The sequence below is a fragment of the Ambystoma mexicanum genome, chromosome 6q (assembly GCF_040938575.1).
Source record: "Ambystoma mexicanum isolate Mex_15411 chromosome 6q, UKY_AmexF1_1, whole genome shotgun sequence".
Classification (NCBI taxonomy): domain Eukaryota; kingdom Metazoa; phylum Chordata; class Amphibia; order Caudata; family Ambystomatidae; genus Ambystoma; species Ambystoma mexicanum.
Window position 1 is genome coordinate 1,314,001,453 of NC_090937.1, and position 24,542 is coordinate 1,314,025,994.

At 44.1% G+C, this 24,542-nt stretch overlaps 1 protein-coding gene across 1 annotated transcript in view; it reads right to left on the reverse strand.

Annotated features, from left to right (window-relative positions):
• C1QTNF7 (C1q and TNF related 7) overlaps nt 1-24,542 on the reverse strand; it is a 329,399-nt gene that overhangs the window by 17,953 nt on the left and 286,904 nt on the right. Inside the window, exon 4 of the mRNA XM_069631937.1 lies at nt 7,368-7,613. Within this exon, the coding sequence (XP_069488038.1) occupies nt 7,368-7,605 (238 nt within the window). The 5' untranslated portion in view covers nt 7,606-7,613. The remainder of the gene's footprint in view (nt 1-7,367; nt 7,614-24,542) is intronic.

The following is a 24,542-nucleotide window of genomic DNA, read 5'->3' on the forward strand; positions in this document are numbered from 1 at the left end:
CCAAAGGTTCAGGCAGAATCATTTCTTCCTACTACTGCAGACTGACTTAAAGTCTAGCAGGGTCCATAGATAAGGTAAACAATACGGGAGAAAGAATTACAAGGCCAGAAACCATCAAAGTAATCTTGCATACTAAGGAAGATGTAGTGGATCAAAGTAGGAATAATCTTAACATCAAATATCCAACGAATACTATAAAATTCACTTTCCATCCAATTACTATCTTGGAGATGGAAAATATATTGAGGAAATGTCATCCTACTACATGTTCCAGGGACACTATCTCAACCAAACCTATTTTGGATAGTATTTAAACCTTCTCCCCTTTCTTCACAAGATTTGTGAACTTCTTTTCATTTCAATACACTATGGTACCAGACTGTATTAAATATGTCAAAGTGACTCCTTTGGTAAACAAATCAGGACTCAGCCCAAGAGACTCGGCTAACCTTCGTCCTATAACTAACTCACACTTTTTGCTTAAAGTTATAGATAGGGTTGCCTCTATCCAACTTCAAAAACATCTAGAGGAGGCTGAGCTTCGGCACCCCAAACAGTCTGGTTTCCGATTACATCATGGAATAGAACGTGCATTGTTAGATCTGCAAGCCAGTATACTAGACATCATGGACTGAGGGAAAGCAGGACTAATAGTCCTGCTGGATCTCTCAGCTGCCTTTGACCTTTTGGATCACAACATTCTGCTGACCAATTTATCTACATTTGGGCATTGTTCTGGGAATTCCATCTACTGGATACAATCATTTTAGAGCAACAGAAGGTAGACTGTACAGTGTGGCACAGCCTCCTCCACCTCAGTCCCTATCGAACACGGTGTTCCACAAGCCGCTAATTTATCACTCGTCCTTTTTAATATGTACATCAAACCATTTTGAGACATCTTGGCAGATGATAGAGTGATTTTTACCAACCACGCCATTGACAACCATTTGCTACTGGAACTGGGAGCGGATTTAGATCATCGCCAGCTGATTTATGGTACCATTAAAAAATGGATGTGTGGCAATTGGATGTGCCTCAATAATAATAAGACAGAGATATTTATTGTTAGGGAAAATTCTGTTCTATGGCTAATTTCCCTTACCTTTAGAGTGCCCCAGCAGCTTTGCTGGATTTGCAGGGTTTATTTTTTTCTCCTGAGACACTTTTTTCCCACTCTTAGACAGATTGCTAGTGTGTGTTCTAGGCTATCTTGTGTGCTTATGGTCTATGGGAATCATCTTTTCACATGTCTGGTACACAGCACCCTCTGTGCCGTACCACCGGGGTGTCGTAGCGACCCCCAAACATAGACTCCATACCCTGGGACTGACTACGGTCTCCCAGGGCATGTAAAGTCCCCATTGACTTTACTAGTCAATTCTTATTAACAAAACCAGTACAACCCATCTTACTATGGAGGTACTGGGAAGGGTTAATAGTTGTTCCCTAGTGTTCATTTTCGAGGGGGTACCGTACAGTCCCTCTCTGAAAAGTTTCTGGCTGGTGGCAGTGGTTTCTACCATAAATATTCGACCGAAAATATTTTCCTATGGGATTTTCCCATTGTTCGATGCTACCACTTTTACTGACAGCCTCTAACATACCACCGGTTTATTTTAATACTAACTTTACTCCGGTAGTTTTTTATTGCTAGAACTTTGATTTAATTTCTTTCTCATGTCTTTCTCTATAGTCCTAACCCAGGTCGGGGATCCTTTGTTTGTCCTTTTGGCAGGCTTCTGCACAGAAGCCCTCCTTTTGGTGTCACTGAGTCTGGGGTAGATAGGATTTGTGGGAGGGGGAATAGGCACCCTGGACAGGGTTGCCTACGCAACCGAAGTCGCAATCTGCCCTGATAGGCTGGGGGGTTCTCCCACCAGGAGAGCCACCCCACTGTGTGAGTGACAGCTAGGCTGTATGAATGGGGGTCTTGCAGCATAAAAGCAGGTTCCTGAGGACTGGAGGACAAGACGTTACCACTGGAACTAAGAAGCCGAAGAGGAGAGAAGCCAAAGACACCTGCAACGACTGAACCACCGGTGAAGCCCTGCTGCAGATCCTCACCACTTTTCTCCAATGACTCGAGAAGATCTTCACCTGCAAGAGTCTTCTTCCCTTGAGCTGGTGGGGCCAACCAGTTCGCCAATCGCCTTCCAGGACCATGCCGCTATTAGCTATTATCAGAATGGCTACCCCTATACTGGGTACCGGGTCCGGGTTCCTTGAATGAGCAATTACTGGGCCATTCCGACCTTGAAGGGCCCGGTAATTCCTCATTCAAGGAACCTGGACCCGGTACATCCCCATTCCCATTTGAGCCCCTATAGGGCTCAATGGGAATGGGGAGGATGCTAGAATCCTGGTTTTCTCGCCGGACCCGCTAAGGACGCCTGGTTTTACCAGGCATCCTTAGCGGGTTCACGCGATCAAACTCGTAATGGGGCGGTAAGGGGTTGACGGCTCCGGCACCTTTACCGGCGCCGTTAACCCTTTACCGCCAAGGTCGTAATGAATGACCTCCTACTGCTCAAAAAGTTGTTAGTGTTTCCATTTCTGTATCACGTAGCTTGATATGTCTGGGTGGTAACCTTATTTGGCTTGTTGTATTCCTTGTACAGACCTTCAAGGTCTCTTGCTGCTAACAGCCTTTTGTAATTCCAGCTGACCGCCTGACAGTGTTTTAAGGCGTTGTCACCTGCACCAGTACACAGCATGCTATACTATATTGGCAACCATAGGGTGGTTACTCCATAGTGCATATGCCTTATTCAGTCCTCAGGTTAATGCATCTCAGGTGCCTCTATTCCAACTGCCCTGCAGACCGTGTGTTGGTATGCGATGTGTGTCTGCAGCAGATGGGCCAGGATTGTCCTGACCTACGAGCACACATTGCTGCAGTCGTGCGGTCTACTCTGCCACTGTTGTTGCTGTCGGACGTCTGTGCTTCCACAATCCCAGTTTCACACCTGCCAGCTTGAACATAGGCCAGACCGCTGCAAGTACTGCACTCTACAGGTATGCTCCCTTTGTATCTTCCTCGCCTCTCACTTCAGAACAGACCAGCCCAGAACCACCTCTGGTCCCGGCTTCTTTCAGTAGACTTCTTTGGTCGAGCTGTAATGGGCCCCCTTTCTGCACTGCATAGCACTGCCTGTAGGCCATGCTCTTTGTCCCTGCACAGGCCACGATGGAAACACTGTGCAGCTGATGTAATCTGGGCTCTGTCAGTTGTGCTGCTGTGCCCGTTCCCTGGGCCGCACTCATGAGCTGGGGCAGACCGCAATGAAAACCACCTTACTTTTTTCTGTGATGTTAGCCACGTCCCTTTATCAGGAGTGGACCACAGAGGAGACCGCCGTATTATCCCTGTTCTCTGTCCCGCTGTAGGGGAAGACCACAGTGGAAGCTGCTTGTGTGTGCGTGCTAATTCGTGTCTTCATGGGATCATTAGTGCAGCTGGCCTCCCAGTCCTGGGACAGACTATAGTGGGGACCAGCGTATTGTCGTACCTGTTGTATGGGCCGTGCTCGATATGCCAGAGCAGACCTTCGTTAGAGTCACTGTATATGTAGCAACGCGCGGCCCGCCGCACAGGTCAGACAGCACTAGAAGCTACCTAACAATATTCCAAAGTTTGTTCCTTCGCCACGCTTGGGGCCTTCTGTTGCTGCCGCTATCCTCTCGGGTCTGCCTCTTCTTAGCTCCTGTCGGCATCTCTCCATACTCTGCCATTCGCTCCCCGGCCTCTCAACAGAGGATAGTGGCATGTTTAAATGAAGAAAGGAAGCATGAGGAGAAGAGGGAAATATGGAAGGGAGCAGTGAGATAAGACAGTAAGGGCGGGTAAACTTTAGGGTTAAGGGAGGAAGGAATGGGATCGGAGGGGGCTGAGGTGGGGTGAGCTTGAGAAAGAACAAGGGCAGTGTCTGAATTAGAAAGAGGGTGGAATGCAGACATGGAGACAGAGTGATACGGGGGGAGGGGACAGAAGAAGAGATAGAAGGAGTAATGGCAGAGCATAAGAGAAAGTCCTTAGTGGTGTAGTATGAAGCCAGATCTAAAGCTGAGAGTAGAGAAGTGACAGCAGGCTCAGAAGGAAGGGGGAGAGAATAAGAGTAAGTATTTGAAAAGGGCGGCAAGGGTGAGAGGAATAAGAGATGAGAAGATCACAGTGATAAGATTGTATGGCCGATGGGAGAGCAACATGATAAGAAGAGGACAACAGTGAGTCGTTGGCCCCGGATCGTGAATTGCACCAACGACACTCAGAGAGGCAAACAGTGCGACAGAGAGAGCGGAGGTGCAATGAAAGCCAATGTTGAGGGGGTTTGAGAGTAGGAGAAGAAGGGAAGTTAGATAAAGTGAGCCAAGGGTAGAAGAAAGAGTGTGAAAAAGGGAGGAGGCAGCGTCATCAGCCGAGGGGCACACTAAGTCAGGATGGGAAGGAAACAGAGGGGTGCAAGAAGAGATGAATAAGGAGGCATCTAAAGACCAAAGATCCCCACAGTAGTATGTGCCAGTAGAAGTAGAAGAAGAGGGGACAGTGGGAGAGGGGTAATATAAAAGTAGAGAAGTTGGTGATCAGAGGAATAAATATGGATAGCCGATACAGAAGAGATGGGTAGAGGTGAAGAAAAATTAGATCAAAGTGACATCCAGATGTAAGGTATGGGGGGTCAGGAAATAGGGAAATGTGGTACAAGTCAAGCAGGGGAACAGAAGAGTGTCTATAAGAAAGGTGAAGGTTGAAGTCTCCCAGGAGAATAATGGGAGTAGAAGAAAGAAGAAGAACAAGAGAGAAGAGCATCAAGGTATTTGCAGAAATAACTTACAGGGCCAGGTGGGTGGTAAATCAAAAGAAAGGCCAGGCAGTGGGGCTTCGAAAATGTGGTGAAGTGATACTCAAATGTTGAGAATACCGGAAAGGACAGAGAGGTGTGGGTGGTAGTGAAAGAAGAGCGGAAGAGAATGCCAACCCCCCTACATCTGGAGGTATTAGGGTGTGCTGAAAAGAGGAAGATGAAGTTCATAGTGCAGTTGGTGTGACAGTGTTGAGGGAGGAGTTCCAGGTTTCGGTAATGCAAAGGAAATGTAAATTGAGATGAAGGAAAGTTGTCAAGAACAGAATGGGCCCTATTACAAAGGGAGCAAGCATCCCACAGGGCAAGGTTAAGTGGAGGGGGAAGTAGTTCAGAGCAGGGATGATATCTAAGATTAGAAACATTTCAATGGGCAGGGTGTAATGGGGTGGGTGATAAGAATAAAGCTTTGCAATAGGAGAAAACAATAGAGGGGTGCGACATTAGGAAGCAAGTTAAAAGCAGACAACCCTGTAATTAAACAAGTGCCCAGATGTCCACAAAGACAATATTTGAGAGGGATGATGGTGCAGAATGGAGGAGAAGGTGGGAAGGTTGGGACCACTGGGCAGAGTCAGCACACAGAGGATGGACAACAACAAAGAGGAGCATAGTAGTGATTACTGTGCTATGACAGTAGAGATCTTGAGAACTGCTCACATCTGTGGACAGCTGCAATCAGCAGCAACAGACTTGTCCTAAACTTCACCTGGATGTAATGTAATAAAGTCCAGAGGCCAATGGGTAGGCCAGGAGGCGTGCTAGCGCCAGCAGGGCTGGTGGATATAGAGTAGATGTAGTGTTGGACCACAGCAGGTCTGGACGAGCAGGTGCAGGAGCGGCAGACCGTAGCAGGAGAGGTGAATAGGCTGATTCGCCAAGAGGAGCAGCAGGTCTCGGCTTTATAGCAATGCCACGGGCACTAGGGTGGTGGGTGTGCAGGCACAGCAGCAGGTCAATCCTCAGGTGTACAGCCACCCTTGGAGGGAGGCTGCATGGTCACAGTTGCAGACCACAGCATCAGACTTGTCCCAGACTTCACCCAGGACTTTGCCTGGATGTGATGGAATAAAGTCTGAAGGCTGATGGACGGGCCAGGGGGCGTGTCAAGACCAGCAGGGTGGGAAAGCGTATGTAGAGTTGACGTAGAATTGGACCACAATGGTCCAGACTAGCAGGTGCAGAAACGGCGAGCTGCAGCAGAAAAGGTGAGTGGGCTGCTTCACAGAGAGGAGCAGCAAGTCTCTGCTTTGCATTGTTGCCACGGGTGCTCAGATGGAGAGTGTGCAGACACAGCAGCAGGTCAAGCTCCAGGTGTCCAGCCGCTCCTGGAGGCAAGATGCACTGTCACAGCTGCAGCCAGCAGCGTCTGACTTGTCCCAGACGTCTATGGGTCCTAACCTGGTGTTATGCCTCACCAAACATGCCACTACCAACCTGGCATGATGTTTGTGGTTGATGATAGTTAATGGAGAATGTGAATGATAGAATTCTCCTGTGGTCAAACCACTTCTTACTTTCTGCAAAGAAACTGGTTGATGAAGATGAGAAAGTTTGAGCAACTGAAGGATAGAAGTAGACAACATAGCAGTAAACCAGCTCAGTGTTAAGGGCTAGTCACTGAGCCGCTTCTCCTCCTTCCAGTGCTGTCAGTTGCCACCACATTCAGTTGCCCTCTGCATCAACAGGTACTCATATCCGGCCTCAGCCCTGCACCAGCTGTGGGCACAAGATCCTTGGTCTTCCCAAACTGCTACCGTAGAACACTCCTCATGTCTGGCATCTGCGTCTCTGAATTCTGCAGAGGAAAGGAATTTGCATTGTTGAGCGTCTGGAGCATCAAGCCACACCAGACGTACTTGCTGCTTCTGACGCAACTTTCTTGCTCGCCTCGCCCTGTTTGTTCGAAAATCTCCATGTTGGTTAGGGGAAGGTTAGTTTGGAGAGTCTATCGTGGGAGACTGCGTCTCAATTAAGTATGGGCTGTGACGAGGAAGCTGGACAATTGGATAAAGCAGGGATTTTCTCCACTTTCAAGTGTGCAAAGCACAATGAGTAGAAACAACTTTTTTGTGACGCGTGCCAGTGTTTCCAGGCCTGTTACTAACAAATTGATGAACTAATGAACTCTGCATTTTGTTGATGTTCATCTCTCCTGCTCCTCTTAAAGCAACATTATTTGGAAAGCCTGGTTTATCTCGGAATTATTTCAAAGGGATTCTTGGCAATTATCAAATGGATGCCTCAAGTCAATAGAAAATGGCTGTTCGTTTGGTTTTCTCATGACGATTAAGAATGCTATAACCCTCTGGAAGCAGCATCATTTTGGCAGCCTGGTGAATCTGGGGTTTATTTAAAAGTCACTAATGTGATCTTGTACTACCTGTTTTGGGGTTTTAAGATAATCAGATTAGTTCAACAGATGTTTTACATACTTCCTTTTCTTTATACATTCAGTATATTTGGTGCTTCATTTAATCAAAATGCCATATGAATGTTTAGTACCTGCAGTCCCCTTTTCACCTTTTTCACCCTTCCTGCCATCTCTGCCGTCTCTTCCTGGAAGGCCAATTCGGCCATGTGGGCCGGGGGATCCGTTGGCTCCTGGTGGACCTGCTGGGCCTGGTGGACCTGGGATGCTACAGATATATTTTGGGAAGAAATGGTCTCCTTTAAGCTGGTTGTCTAGAAGTTGTCCGCTCGTGCAGAAGGCAAAACTTGCCGCATACAGTAAAATGATCATCCTCGGCTCTGGAAGACATGTGGTGTGCAAACACAATCAATTCACAGTTTAATCAATATGCCTTCATAAGCATGCACAGTGTGTACACTTTAAAAACGAACATCTCTCTATATATTTATATGATAATTTGATTTTGCTGGAAAAAGCAACTCATATAATAGCAATTATGTGTGATATTATGCACAGGTGCTTCACATGCAAACGTCAAATTGACCCACTAATAGTATAGCATTTTTATGTAGTGCTTAATGGCAAATTTCATCAGCATCGAAGTTCTTTTATTGCAGGTGTTATTAATGCCCAATGGTTAATGGTAGTCAACGCATTGACCGTGAAATAACAAAGGGATACATTGGCTCTACCAGCATTCAAACCTGTGTCCTCGATTTGAACCGGAAATATGTGGCTCTTAAGAAAACTGGTTTTACTGTTTCTCCCTTTTTAAGACTCTCCACTGGCTCCAACTTACACTCCCCTTTACTTACCTCAATATTATTTGCGATATTCATTTCATGTGTTTCCAGTTCACAGCTGCCACTTGTCAGTTCCAACCACCCCATGTCACCAGTTTATTGGCTGATATCAGACCTCCATGCTTCTTAAATTAAATAAAACCAGCAATAACTTTAGTATTTCTGGAGGGTCCACTAATAGCCAGCAAAGGTAGCTAAGTAAATTAAGCACTCTCCCCGGCCATCTGGGTTCAACCTGCAGGACACAGGTTTGAAGGGTCTATGGACCTGATTCACAAAGAGTTCTTCAATGGGATTTACCCATTTAAAACGCCTTGTGAATCAGGCCCTATGTGTTTTTACCAAGTTTAGGTATACCGATGTTCAGATCAAAACCTATGATAATGAAAATGCATTTTAGAATGTGAAACTAAAGCACACCAAAAAGCGGAGTGTACAGGGGTTAGTGGGTCTTAGGGTAAGTAAGTACATAAGAATACATATAAACTGCTTGCTGATGCTTAACGCAGCCTACATGGGCGGCTATGTAAATAAAATTGGTAATCAAAGGTACATTGGCGTGAATAGGCGAAGCAGATCGAACTCGATAACGCAGAGACGAGCTGATAGGCTGGTACTGCCGAAGCATGCAAACCAGGCTTCAAGCGCGCACACTGTGCACAGCCTGCCAAGGACACCCAGAGAAGGTTTCACATTAACAGAAGAGATAGAACACCTGCAGGTAACACAAGCTGAAAATCCTCATGATTGCAATCAAGGGAGTTCCATTTCGTGGTCCCTACAAATGTGACCCGAACCTCCAAGACAGAGCCTTTTTTAGTTGAGCCAGACTGAGGTGGCTGTTCCCATCAAACTGAGGGCAGGAAGATACAAGATAGCTTATTTGGAACATGAAGGACCTTCTGGGTCATTCCCACTACCTTGAATAGTTGCACTTGGCCAGGTAACTGTCCAAAGCTCCAAGGCTCAGAAGGCCCTTTCTGTCCAATCCATAACGACCTTCCCCGCTAAGCATACACTTTGTTGCACTGACCAATCACCTCACACTAACCTGTAATTTTGTATTCACAACACATAGAGGTCGTCTCAGGTGGACCCACCAGATATGGCTTACCAAATAATCGCACTAATCCCTTATAGAATGTGAATATAGTTCTAACCAATCCTTTCCCTTGTTGGGTTTTTTGGAATGTAACCTCATTTTGTGATGTCATGCTTTAACAAAACAGGAAGACAGGCGCATGGAGAATGAGTGTGGAGAATGTTGCATTGTTCATGCTGCAATCCCTGTCATTGAAGCAGGGTCGGATTGGCCCCTCGGCCTTTCGGCCCGTGGCCGGGCTGAAATTGTCCCTGCAGAGTTGGGGCTGGTTTCTGGCCATGCCTGGGCCAGTTTGGAAAAAAAAATGAAAAAAGAAAAATTGTCATTTCTTTTTTTTTTTTTTGCAAACGCCCTTTCATCCTTGTTAGGTTGATAAATGAGTACCAACACAGGTTGGGTGATATTGTGTGCATATTTGTTCTACAAAAAAAAGAGCTTAAGCGTAAGTGCTATAAAATAACATATCATTTGGCCTTGGACGTCTTCTTGGATTCACAGTAATTTAGTGTACTTAGGAACAATGCTATTTGATGCCAATTACTGTTTTGTCAAGGAGTGAAAGGTCATGTTTCATCGCTTCCCGGATTGTCACCTTGGGGTGGGATCAAATGACATCAATTCTGGTGATGTCATCCGAAGGTCAGGGGTCGTGAGGCAAGGGGTGGGCCACTTTATTTGTGGTGATCGGGCCTATTTCTTGTCCCAGTCCACTCCGACCCTGCATTGAAGGTTTAATAAAGACAGTGAACTTTGTCCTATGGCTGGGCCTTCTGTTCTTGGTGCCAGGGATTTTCACAACCCAATTCCTCTTGTAAGTAGACGGGAAGACTGATATGATAATAGTTCCCCTGCCACCAATTCACATTGTGTTGCCAGAAGGCCTGCATACTCTTTGGAGCAGGGCACTGCCCCCAGATTGTGCAGGCCGTTGATGTGACCACATATCGGAGGAGCTCGGGAGAACGCATAGATGTGGACCCTTGTAGGAGAAAACAACAGGAGGAGAGTTTCTATGTGTGGATTGAGTTGATAGTGAATGTGGGTGGTGGGGGTGAAAGACCATGTGGCATTATATAGTGGTTTTATATAGAGTGACATCATGGTATATATTATAAGGAAAATGGCGAGGAGAGTAAACATGAACTTCTCTATTTTGGAGGAAAGGCAGTATTGCAAAAATAAGAGTGAAGTCCAGTATATGGAAGACCTGGGATCCCTCCAATCGGCAAAAGGAGGAGGTAAATATCATCATTCCAAGGCAAGGGGATAGAGGAAGGGTCTACACCATTTGTAAATACAGGTGATTTTGCTGTGTGGGCCCATTATATGGTGTACAAGGGCGCGTAATGAGGTAAATTCCCTAATATTGAAGAAAAGACTGAGGAAGAGTCTAAACCATTGTGTATATAACTTGTAGTGTTGATTTAGGATTTAAGGTGTTTTGGAGTGTTATGGTGGGAATTGGTGGTGTTTGAGTTGTGTGAAGAGGGGTGTGGTGTAATTTGTGTGTGGCGTGTGAGGCGAAAGAGAACAGGGAGTTATGGCAGTGTTGGAAGGGGAAGGGGGATTGGCGCCACTGGATCTGTGTGTAAGAAGCAAAAGATCATTATAAGTACGTATTTGACATAACCATGAGTTCCCTTAACCCACTTGAATATTTGTGTACAGCGCTCCTGCTGTATAGGGAGAAAATTACCACAAGGAGAGGGTCATAGATACGAGAGGAGGGATGTACAAGCCGTGGCCTGAAGAAGGAATGAATAATAAAGATGTTATGGGCCACATGTACACATACTTAGCTGCAAAATATACGGGGAAGAAGTTGAAAAATAGAAAAGGTATTTTGGAGCTCTGGAGAATGGATGAGGATTTGGAAGATGTCCCAGAGGACCTTAAAAGGGGAGACATTGTAGTCCATAGCACCCTGTGTCACCCCTGCACCTAGTGAATCCCCCAAGTCTAGCGATACACATAAAAACCCCACAGCCTTGCAACCCCCACAGGGGTCTTAGCCTATGCAAGCAGCAGCAGGTTACACTAACCCACAGTATGTGCCCCACGGAGCCCCGCAACAGAGAGCCCCCGCAGCATATGAAAATGTTCCGTAATCCCCAGTAGCAGATATCGCATGGTTAGTAATAGAAACAGAGAACAGGGCAGAAGAGATTCAGAAACAGCGCAGTGAAGGACAGATGCAGAGCTTGCGCGAGTAAAGCGGGAAAGGGGAGAAGGGCAAAGAGCACCAATATCCATTGATGAATGCAGAGCAGGTGATAGTTTATTTAGAATTGATAGTACCACAATTAAGGATGTACATGTTGAAACGAAGGATGAGGGTCAAAGGGGCTAGTGGTACGAAGAGGGATTTGCATTGGTGGCCAGTGAAGAGTATGAGTCAATAAATACTGGTGTTGATGTAAGAGCAGCGGAGGTGGAGTGGAGCACAGATGAGGAGCAGGGAGAAGACATACCATCAAGAGGGACACAGAGGGTAGGCAGTATGTGGGGTCCAAGACTGAGAGCACGACCATGCTGTATGGTGGTAGTAAAGGGGAAGGCACCACCAGCTAGGCAGGTGGGGACACAAGGACCTTTGTTTCACAAAGGTCCCGGTAGGGCACAGTATGTGGTCTGGCCACACATGAATAGAAATAATTTGATGAAGGCACTGCCATTGCTCGCAGCAGGCAAGTGGATATATGCCTTTGAGCAACAGACTGCAGGCATTACACTAGCGGTAGGAGATATAAAACGTTTTTTCCCTGCATTATTAGGAGACCAAGCGGGCAATATTTGGAAAAGAGCAGGGTATCCAGGGATACAAATGGGTGATGACAACCCCAATGGGGTGCATTTTGACGATTGTCAGGCCAAAGTATGGGCAGCCTTATGAACAGCATATCCTGATACACCAAGCATACACTCAATAATGGGGCGGAATATGAAAGAGGATGAAGACCAGTCACATTACATATTATAGATTCAAGAGATGTGGAGGGTGGAGATAGGGAAACCATTGAATAAGACTACAGTGAAATGTTATCACATGTTAGAGAAAGGACTCCCAAAGGAGGTGCAAAAGCATCTGGATAAGTTGGTTGGGATTGAGGCTAAGGGATGTGCGAAGATTCAGGCAATCATAGTGCATTGTTGCAGGCGAAGGCAGGAGAGGGAGAAGGGAGTGGTGAATAATGCGCAGAAGACTGAAGCAGAGCTATCGCCTCTTTTGTTTTGCTTAGTCTCCCAGAGTGGGGCGGGCATGCCCAGACATGGGTCTCATACCTGATGGGCCTAGAGACCCAATTTACTCTTCACTGATGAGACCCAACAAGGCCAAAACATGTGTGGGGGTGCTTGTGATCTTGTGCAGAAGCAATGTGACCTAACACTTTCACGATGGACTGCCTCTTTTGATGTGGGATTAAGTCTGATTTGCATATGGTCTTTCCCCTTTTGTAATGGCGTGGTAGGCAAAAGAAAATGGTCTGGAGGGTTGCCCAGAGCAATGCCAGAGGTTAAGATTAATTCTAAACCTTCCAAACATCACCTCTTTTGTTTTTGTTGAAGCGAAGGTAGTACAAAAGAAATTAGCGAAGTGGAGCATTGAATGAGCATTGATTACGGGCCCGCCTTTAGGGCAGGTAGAACTGAGAGTGGTGCCTGAATGGACAGGAGAATATGAAAGCTATCCAGACTACAGATCTTTCTAGGGAGGGTACCAAGGAGGGTAACAGGGAGGTTAAAGAAAATGTATCCAACAGGGAGAGGAGGGATTCAAGGATTTTGAGGAAGAGGATTTGGAGGGATGAGGCTGAGGTTTGTTGGACCTGGACTATGTTGGTCATGTGGGAAAATAGGCCTTTTGTACAAGAGTGTAGGAGCAAGCAAGCGGTTGCCTATAATCCCTGTATATCCCAGCGGCCGGTGGCCCTGGTCGTAGATCCCCAGCCGTGTGGTATGATGCCTCCAAATTCCCTGTGTAGAGTGAGACCCATGCAGTTGCCCCAACAGGGTCAAAAGCCCCAGTATAAATATCAGGCACCCGTACCACCATTAATGCAATCCCCAGCGCCCAATAGCACACCAGTGTATGCGCAGAATCAAACGGAACAGCCAGTACTACAATATGTGAAAAAAATGCTTTGCACATGGCACAGTTACACCGCACACAGAGGCCAGTGTGGTGTGCGGCAACCCCTTTGTATTCCCAGGATCAAAAACATATCCAGATCAGGACAGCACACATAGAGGTTTGGCGTGCCCAGTCCTATCAGTTACTGCCGACCCAGTAGAGAAACTCCTGGTAGGTGTAGAGATAGGCAACAAATCATTTGTTTTCATGGTTGATACAGGTGCAACAAAATCATGCATAAAAGAAGGGCACTTTCCCTTACCAGGAAAGGCAATGGACATGCAAGGGTTCTCTGGGGCAATACATTGGGTTACATTCACATAAGACTTAGCCATCAAGGTAGGTAACAAAGAGATGTTATCTCCGCTATTGTTTTCAACTGCAGCTCTGGTGAACTTGTTGGGACAGGGATCTGTTTAATAAGTTGAACATGACAATTTCATTCTCGGAAGAAGGGGTAGTGTGCTTCATACTAGGAGTTAGTTATGCTAGGGTCCTGGCCATAACACAAGCATTGTACAGTGATTGTCCCATGAGAGGAATACCTATGAACCCAGATTTGTTTATGTATCGAGCAACTGCGTTGTTGAGTTGGGTGCCAGGTATCAGAAACAAGGCATGGAGGGTGCTGTTTGAATTTTTGTTTTGGCCAGCAGTGCCCCAAGATTATGCATTGTTGTGCTAAATTTGTAGGGGGTGTTGATTGAGGATTACAAGATAGTGCTCATAGGTACTGACAAAGAGGGAGATGAATGGCATACAGTTTTGTGCATTGACCACTGAGCGGGGTGTCTAATGGGGAGTTGTTTGAGGATGCCGAAAATGATGCTGAAATGATATTGGAGGTTTGTATCCCGTGTCAAATAATGATTCATCATAGGGACGTCTCTTGTCCTATACTTATTTCTAAATGCATGCCTGCATACTTAGAGACAGGAGGACTTTTTACAGGTCCCAAGCACTTTAAGGACAAATACTCTCCATTATGTAGGGTTCTCGAAGAGCACACGGGCAGTATGTATCAAGTTGAAGCAGGGAGCAGTGTTACCCAGAGTGTGACAGTATCCATTGTCAAGAGAGGCAGAATGGGGAATACACAAGTCAATTGTTGCGCTAAGGCAGCAGGGCATTATAGTTTCCTCAGAGTCCCTGTGTAACACAGCAAAATACCCTGTTAAAAAAGTAAAAGGGTTAAGTTGGAGAATGATACAGGATATACGCCTGTTAAATAACATTGTTGAAGCTGAATTCGCAGTTGTACCGAACTCTTCCCCGATCCTCTGCAAAATACCAACTGAGGCCACACACTTTACTGTCACTGATTTAAAAAATGCATTCTTTTCCATTCCATTGTACCCCAATTCTCAATATCTCACTGTGTTTACCTATCGCGGGCAAAGAATTCAATACACTAGACTTCCTCATGTGTATTGCGAGTCCCCGTGCATTTTTTACAAAGTATTGCTCATGGATTTGGGTAGTATAAATGTACTGAGTACGGTCATTCAGTATGTGGATGACCTCTTAGTGTGCAGCACAACAGCATAATTATGTAAAGCTGATTCAGTTACACTGTTGCAATTGCTTGCAGACAATATGATACAAAGTACATAAAGTATATAAAGACAAAATGCAGTACTGTCAGAAAGCGGTATTGTATTTGGGACAAATTATATCATCTCAAGGGAAAAGAGTAACACCAGAAAGAGCAGCCCCACAGCCGATTACAGTGAAATAAATGCAACAGTTCTTGGGGTTATGTAACTACTGTAAAGCATGGATTTTTGACTATTCCACTTACACAAAGCATTTACTGCAGGGACTCAAGGAGGCACAAAAAGGAAAGGGTGCCTTACATGGACAGGAGAAATTATCATATGTTTCCAGGAACTCAAAAATTCCATCAGAAATACACCAGAAATCACGCCTTGAAACACTTGTGTATATGCGCGTTATAAATGCCATATCATATCAGTATTGGCACCCCTGATCAATGTTCCCTCTAAGCTGTGCGCATGTGCGCTTGCCCAGCTTCCTTCTGGGTGCCGCTCAGTAGATTTTTAGAAGCGCACACAGACAATTCTCACCCGTTCAAAAAGATTTAAAAAGGCACAAGCCACAGCAATTACCTGAAATTTTATTTCTCTTAAAATAAGCAACTATTCTTGATATTGTGCTAATTTGCATTACACTACTATGCACCTAAAATCCCTAACAGCAAAATACAACATAAGAGGTAAAAAAACGAATTTGAAAAACTGGCTCCAGGAGCAGAAGAATCTAACCAAGATATGCCTGCACACATTAACCAAAAATGTTCCCTCCCCACCCATGACTCCTAAACCTGACTCTACCACACTTTCATCTTATGACTAACTTCTGCCCCAGAGTACATTAAGATACTACCGGACAACCTGTACTCTTCCTCTCTTGGCTCTGCGAAAGGTAAGCAGACGTGTACCTACATCCACTTGTTTTATGTTTATTATAACATGAATAACGTTCACGCGCCAGAATTTCTGTTACTCATTGTGCGTTAACAAAAGCGTCACCCACCCTATATAATCTAACTACCAGCTCAAATATCGGACACTGACTGTATGTAAGCAGGCTACTTGGATGTGTAATGAAATCCCATACTTCCTCTTCTTTGTACATATGTCACACAAGTGCTTTGAAGCGGCCCACTTGTAAGTTAACACATTATGAAACTCAAATATTAATTTGTCCTCTAAAGATTTTGAAAAGACAAATGTGATGTTCAGCATCTCCTACTTTAGCATTGCTAACATTATCCTATAAGTAGAGAGCAACATTGTAATATCATTTACTTAGCCTACAAGGGATAATGGGTATGGACTATGCCTAGGATTACTCGTCCATAATATCAGTGCACCGGATATTCAGACAGGAGAATGCTTTTCACACAATCTGCATCATTTCCAAGTGTTCAGAGTTCCTTTGGGCATAGACCTTTCTACATTATATGGTAACTCGCTTCTATACAAAAACAGTTTCACTGAGCACTTGTGTAATCATTCACAATGATATAAGGGTGGGGTATGTTGTAAAAAATCGTGTATGCACTGCAAGAAAATAGTGTACTTGACATTCTTAAAATGCACATCATATGTTAAGGAATTTAAATATGCCTCGCTTGCAAAGTATTGTGGGTCTGCAGTGTTTACTGCTACAATCTCTCACTTTTTACAGTGCTCTATCAACTAGTATTGGAGGCAAGCCCACAGTGGCCGGGGAAGGGTATGGGTATGGGTGGAAGCATCACTCCGTGCGGGTGATGAACAAAGCAGCAAATTTCAAAGACCAAGTCCGACATTTTCAGCAGTACACTGAAGGGAATGAGTTGCGTGTTTGCTAAAGGATAGGAAATTCTAGTACCCGTCTAGACAACAGCTCCTTCTTTTTCTTTCTATGCTCAACTGCTGAGGGCTTCTCAATATAACAATGTGTTCTGTGTGTGCAGTCTCTAGCATCTCCCTGCATATTATTTAACTGATCACAATGAATTACAGAAGATAGATCCATAGTTATAGAAGAAGGCACTAAATCATTTGTATCTCTGATGAATTGATGCGAATAACTTAAAAGGCACATATGTGTGATTTTCTTCAACAGAGCTCCATAATAAGAAAAGAGAATAGGGGGTACCTATGCGGTTGTGTGCTCAGTGCCATGAAATGAGAATGTGTCTAAAAGAGATGAAGGTCAAAGCAGCGGTAAGCAGGGAAAAGTGGGTACCCCAACCCACTTGTTGAAAAGGGCTTAAAAATGAAATTCCCCAACCTGCGCTGAAAACCCCTCTGGTATATTTGGAGAATGACTATACTCACTCAAAAGAAAATAGGTTGGTGAACAATGTCAGCATTTATTAGACTTGTAATAATTGATAAATTGTAACTTAATGACAGCCAAAATTCACACTAACTCAAAACATTGTTGGATACTATTCTCAAGTTGACACGGTATATCAGAGCTCCATAATAAACCTCAGTAAGGCTCTTGTTTAATTTTATCTAGGCTGTGGTGCGGCAGGTTAGGCAAAACTATACACTTTATTATGTGCCCTGTCATTTCACTCCCTATGTCAGGGGTACAAGCTGGGCTCTAATCAGATTTTGCTTCCTACTTGGAGTCAAATGATTTTTCAGGGAGTAAAAAAGTAATTAGCTTTGTCAATAGGGATACTTTCTGCTTATTAAAAGATGTTCTTTCCCCATAAAATTCCTTTTGAGATCGGGCATTAATATTATTAGAGTTCCTTCCTATGCCACTGCTCTACTGGTCACTAATTCAAATAAATATCAGTAGAGCTTTGTGGGTTGAAGCAATTTTATGTTCATTGCTTCTCGTTTTTGTTGGGCACGTTTTCCTTTTTTAGGGAGTAAAAATGCATGACCCATATGTCTCTTAGCTCTAAAGCTGTTATCACTACCCACAGGAGAACGTAATGTGGATAGTAAGCAGAGGCACATGGATTTTGGATCATCATATTCTAAGGTGCAGTTATTCTGATGCAATTATCATCCTTACACAAATTATTAGAAGCATGTTCTCCTAACCCTTGAATGACTTCATTAAAGTGGCACTTGAACTCCTTTCAGCATGTTTTTGACACATTGCTTTTAATTGCCATTAATCCATCGGCAAATGTATTCTGTGTGAGTTTCTTGACAGCCACATCAATTATGACAAAAGATATTTGAGGGCCACAAACGCCAGGGATGTCGTTCGCAGCAGTAATAGGCTGACAAGCCAGCCTATTCAAGGAGTGGAACCTACCTACCCAATCCACCACCAAGAGCTAACCTACCTAACGGTCAATGAACAATAACGCACCAGCCTTGATAAAGACCCCTTGGGTCGAAACATGTGTCGGGTGACCACGAGATTATCGCATCAAGAATAAAATTCTCTTTTTTTGAAAAATCAGAATACAAAGAAACATTTCATTAAGAATAAATATTGTTTGCATGAGATCTGGGAACACAACTAAGAGATATTTGTGTTTTGTAATACAAATTTGTGATTATCCGGTGGCATAAAACATACAGGGCCTCATTAAGACTTGGGGCGGTATCCCGGTGTAAATCCACCAGAATACCGCCCAAACAAATTACTGTTACCACCACTTGCTCCGGAGGAATTTCCACCAGACCATAACTGGTGGTAGCCGTGGAATTCCCCATTCATATTGAGTCCATTGGACTAAATGTGGCTTTTTGGCGGATTACCGCAGCGGAGGGTCCGATGATTTCGGGTGTTGAGGTGGAGGATTTAACTGCAGGATTTTCCTGCAGGCAAATCTTCCACTCCAGGCCCGAAAAGGTAATTTTACCTAGTGATAAAGTTGGCAGCAATGGAGTTACTGCCAACTTCACCACTTACCGCCAAACTCGTAATGAGGCTGACATTTTTCTCTGCGCAGAAGTACGTTTGCAAGGTACTGTGGCAGATATTGAAGTGTTGTACTGGTTGATGAGTTTTCTGTATAATCAGATATGACATATTTTATTTTGGCCCATGTGTTTGTAAAAAGTATTATAAGATTTTTAAAGAATTGCAGTGGCTGGGAAGAGGAAATTTCCAAACTCTCTTCTGCGACGGTAGCTCACAAAGTGGGTTACCTCATCAGTCAGTTGCGCACAACAGCGAACCGGTTCCGCACATAGAGAAAAATAATTAGAGGGAACCTTGCCCCTGATTACACGAGGGAATTGTATCTGTTCTCACATTCCAATGGACAAGGAATGACTGCTGTATTGGCACAGCAAACATCCATGGGACACAAACACCTAGCATACTACAGTCACATATTAGATTCAGTGATGCAGGGTCAATTCCCGTGTGAACAAGCAGTGGCTGCGGCAGCCTTTACCATTGCAAATTCAGCAACGATCACTATGGGGTCTTTAGTAACGCTATATGTAGAGCATGCAGTTTTCACAATTCCTGAACGATCTTAAACCACTTTGACCACACAAAGGGCCTCTGCATATGATGTGATTTTGTAAAGCCTGTCCAATCACATTGTTCATTGCAGCACAGTGAAGCCTGCCACATTTATCGCAATACCAGTTAAGGATGAAGATGAAGTGCATGATTGTGTCACTTAGGAGGGCCCTGATGATGATTTAATAAGAGCAAGGGAGGACGCACTCAAAGAAGGGGAGGTCCTCTTCATTAATGGGTCATCTGAGATTGATCAGGAGACAGGGGAATACACAAACTGAGACATTTACTACCTCCCACCAGCTACCAAGCATCCAGACTGCAGCTAATGCCAAAAGGCTGCATATCACCCAGTGGGAGATGTTTCAGATGGCGAACCAGACAGAGGAATCTTAATTCGATAAAGAGCGAGTTAAGGGCAATCAGGCTTATGGCACTCCAGAACAGATATGTTCTGGATTTGGTCACGGCTATGGAAGGGGGCATATGCAAGGAAATTGGTCAGTATTGCTGCAGGTATAGCCCCAAATGATGCAGATGATGGCTCTTTGTCCCATACAATAGGGGCCTTGCACAATTTGAGGATTGCAATGGAGTAAGAAGCGGGTGTGAATGCCAACTATTGGTTTGATTAAATGTTCTCATTGGTTCTGTCATGGTTAGAAATAGCAGTAAAAGTTCTGGTTCCCATCGTGGTTTTTCTGCGTGTGCTTTTCTGTTTGTGTCAGATGATCCTGATGTGCTGCTCGAAGACATTGCCGAAGGGCCCCATGATGATGGTGTTGATAAGGGCGGGTGGAGCTCATCCTCTCACAAAACACAAGTACAACCATACTGATAGATGGTATGTGGGTGTAAGATCCAGGATGGTGAAAATAGAGTGGGCTTTGGCACCCCCAGGGACTTTGACCACACCACCACTAGACCCAGAGGACTATGTTGAGTGCTGGGTTGATTTAGCAGGTGATGCAGGGTGTTATTTCATGACTGGTACCCCAGAAAAATATGCCTAAGGGGAGGGGGGTGTTTACATCATGTATGTAGGGCGTGGGTACTCAAGGATTATGACTATAGGAGGAAGAAGGCAGCAGGGTTAGTTAATGGAGTAATAACTAAAGGAAGGAATGTTGGGGTGCGCTTACAGTGTCCCAGCCAGTTGCAGAGGTTATAAATAGGGCAGTAGTATAGGCCCTGTGTTTAGTTGGTGTATTCAAAGTTATAGTTCGAAGTGAGGGGTGGGTGAATAGATGCAAAAAGTGAAAGATAGAGTCAGATAGGTACTATGGTAAAAGCGAGGTTAGCCTGTTAATATGGCAGAAGTATCACCATATTGGAAGTTACGGCCTGGTACATTATGAATAGAATCGAATGCAGGACCTGGTGTGGAACTGCGGTTTGGTATCCAGTCCCACAATGCTCAAAGTACTGGAACGAGGAAGAGGGATCTGGAGGCATTAGAATGCAATATGCAGTCTAATGATTTCAATGACCCACACCTGAGAGTATAAAGAGCTCCCTCAGGTGCAGGCCATTAGTTGTTGTCATGGTTGTAGTTGTTGCAGTAGTAGAAGTAGCAAAAGAAGTAGACAGTGGAGTACTTTTTGTGACTTCACATTGCAGCAGCAGCCAAGATTGAGGGTCAGCAAAGACGCCAGAGCCACCACATAATTGAAAGCGGATGCCGGTTTTGCGAGGGTCTTTGCCCTCAAGCACTGTGTCTGCAGAGATTGCGTGGCGGGAAGCGTTGATACTGAACTCTTTCCCCCTGAAGAGCTCATGTGCAGAGATTGCACTGTGGGAAGTGTACATTTTGAATGCTTTCCCCAAAGTGGTGTGCTCCAGTGGCAGGCGAGCACCAGAGCGCTTCTGGAGCGAGGACTGCTCTTTCCCTGAGCAGCGCAGACTGTGGGGAGCAGGAGAATGTGACCTACATGGGAACGGGAAGCAGAGCACTTTGACGACACAAAGGCATTGGAGCGAGTGGACGCATATGCAGCGCATATGCAGCACCCGGTGAGTTCACTAGTTGAATGTGATCTCAGAATGCTCCGTGATCGCCCGCTGGCCTGCGCTTCTAATTTTGAATACCAAACTAATGTTAAGAGGCATAAGTGGAGGACTGGGCCTAATTTTGCATACCAAAATAAGGCTAAAGTGGCAGAATAAGAACATTGGGGGCAATAATAATTCTGAAGATGATAAAAAACCCATTGCCAAGGCCAAAAGAAGGCAATAGGAAAAGACCTTTACAGCAAGCAATATTGCCTCAACCCAAATTCGGCAGTTAAGAAGATCAATTTTTGAATCTACTGTCACCAAGAGGAAGTGGCGATAACTAAGAGCAACCTAAACAAGCATTGCCCAACCCAAGAAGAGCGAGGGTGATAAAAAGCTATTATCAGTATTTAATTGATGCAAAAGTGGGGAAGCAACTGTGGCAGAAGGGCTGCCCTCCTGATAGTCATTATTCAGGAGGAGAGAAGTGGAATCTGCATCAGAGGTGGCAATCCCAGGGTGAAATCATCAACATAAATGTGTTTTATTTCACCCATCAAAAGTAGCAGAGACTGAATTTGTTGTTATTGATTTTGTTGAAAATAAAAGACTTTGTTGTAGCAGAAGAGCTGCCCTCCTGATAGGTCGCACTTGGGAGGAGCGAAGCATAGTCTGAAATACAAGTGGTGTAAACAGCACCAATGTGGTTCAAGTTTATAGAAGAAATGTTTATCTTGGAAGTTGGTGAAAGCCAAAAGACTTTACAGAGTTGTTGCTGAAGTTGCTGAAAGTCCAAAGACTTTGCTAAACTGTTGCCAACTGAACTTTACCACAGAAGTACTTACAGTAGAGTTAGACGTTTATGTTCTATAACAGGGCAAGAGACCTTGTAGTGTTAGACCTAGCATGTGAGTGGACCAGGTGGAAGATATTTAAGTACTGCGCTGTGGTTAAAGACTGTGGATAAGATGTGGCAAAGCCACTACCTAATATTATGAATAATTGTTGAATCATTCGGACAAACTCTTTCTGTTGCCATTAACGAACCGTGGAAGTATTTCGGTCCTGGAGAAGTTGTGTGGAACTTTCTGTTATCAGTGGAAAACACAGAATTGTTATTTCTGTTGGGTGTATTGGGAAGATCCATTGAGAGACTTGTTGGAGCAAGAAAAACATTGTTTTCCAGAACTGTGTTATAAAATTTAACTTTTCTATTTTGTACGGTAGATACAAAATTCCTGCTCTGAATCTGCAGAAGGGACATTACCCAGGTCACAAGGAGAAACAGTTATTAAGTATATGTTTGATATAACTGTGGTTTTGTTATACTTTGAATTGTCATACAGTTCCTTCATATGTTTATTGTATGTATAAGTGTGAGGGGCAGATTCCTTGTTTTAGAGTGTTTCCTTTAGTTTATTTGATAGGTAGGAAATTATCGTTAGGGTAGGAACAGTGAGGCGTTTATCAAACCCTTTTAAGTTAATAAAATGGCATCTTATGAAAAACTGTCACAAAGTTTTTTGCCTCATATTTCTGACCCCTCACAGGTGGGAATGGAATGTTAGCTGCGGGGAGAGTAGGCAGAGATATGCCCTTTGATGGACAAATTCATGTAAGCAGGGCATAAGGGTTTGTGTTGCTAATGGACAAGGTGACGATTTAGAGCACTACTGCCCTCCCCAATGAGCAGTCATCCCATATTAACTACAAGTAGACATACAACCCAAAGCAAAGAAATGCCTGAACTTCAGACTCAAGAACCGTGCCCCAGTCACGCCATTACTGGGCACCTGGGGTTCGATAAGGTGGAGCCGTGCCTGGAACATTCCGTGATTTCGGGGTAGAAAGAGCAGAGGTGATGCCAATAAAAAAGTACAAGGCCTCGGAAAAAAAACTTTGTTAAGGGGACGTTATGGTTAAGTTGCGCTACTAAAACCTGTGCAATTCACTAAAACTTTATAAATGTGACATTATGGTTCAAAGTAAAACCGAAATACCACTGAAATTCGCCAGTTATGGTAGGCTAAGCAACCATAACTGCCTGCACCACTGTGCACTGCTAACACTAACACCCAGAACATGAAAGATGGCATTGAAAATGTCATTGATGACATCACTGATGACATTACATGTGTAGCCCCTTTGTTTTTGTTCACTGCCATATCTAGGCCAGGTGGGTGTATTTACTGACAGTCAGAAAGTAAACTTTCAAAAGGTATTACATTTATAGATATTGCTATTCTCGGATGTTTCTACAATACCTTCCTTACAATTTAATGGCATCTTATGATGTACATATATAGGGGAAGAAGCAGGCCTGAAACACATCAATCATTTTTGTGTGTGAATACAATCATGTAGATTATACACAGTTCAACCACAATGTCACGTTTATAACGTTTTTTTTTGTGAATTGTACAGGTTTTTAGTAGCGCAACTTAACCATAACGTTCCCTTAACAAAGTTTTTTTTTAGTGAATTTTACGGGTTTTTAGAAGGGCAACTTAACCATAACGTCCCTTTAACAAAGTTTTTTTTTACTGAATTTCACAGGTTTTTAGAAGGCGAACTTAATCATAACATCCCCTTAACAACGTTTTTTTAACTGAATATACACTTTCATCATGTGATTTTGGGAGATATGCACTATAATTTCCTTACTTTATATACATGTAACATAGAACATACTGAACCCCCCTCGCTAATGATATTTGAAAGGCACGGACTGAGCGCCTGTCTCGGGACGGGCGCGGACGAGATCAACACTACCCAAACAGTCAGGGGGTATCTGAAATTGTACTATTGTGTTATATGAAAATGCACAACTTTGAAAAAGAACACATAAAGACATTACAAGTACTAATAAATAACCAATTTAACCTAAACGTCTGAAACATTACCCATGCATTTAATGACCATGTAGAATGAAATGGATTATACCATAACAAAAAGGTATACCTCCAACGTAATTACCTCACAGAAACTGTGCAGCCAGGAGCGACAGTAGACGCACACAGTACAACAAAGACAAATTACAACAAAATAGTAAGTGAACTTCATTTTTCTTATGTGTGTGTGTACTTTTTTGTATGAGGGGCAGGATAAATAATGTATTTCGGTTGTTTTGACACAGAAATGTGCAGTACTTTGGAGTGGCTGGAGGAGAATTTTCCGATTGGGGAAATGTCGGAAGATAGCGATAATAATGGTACACACTACTCTGCATAAGGAAATTAATGGTCAGTATTTTATGGGCATTTAA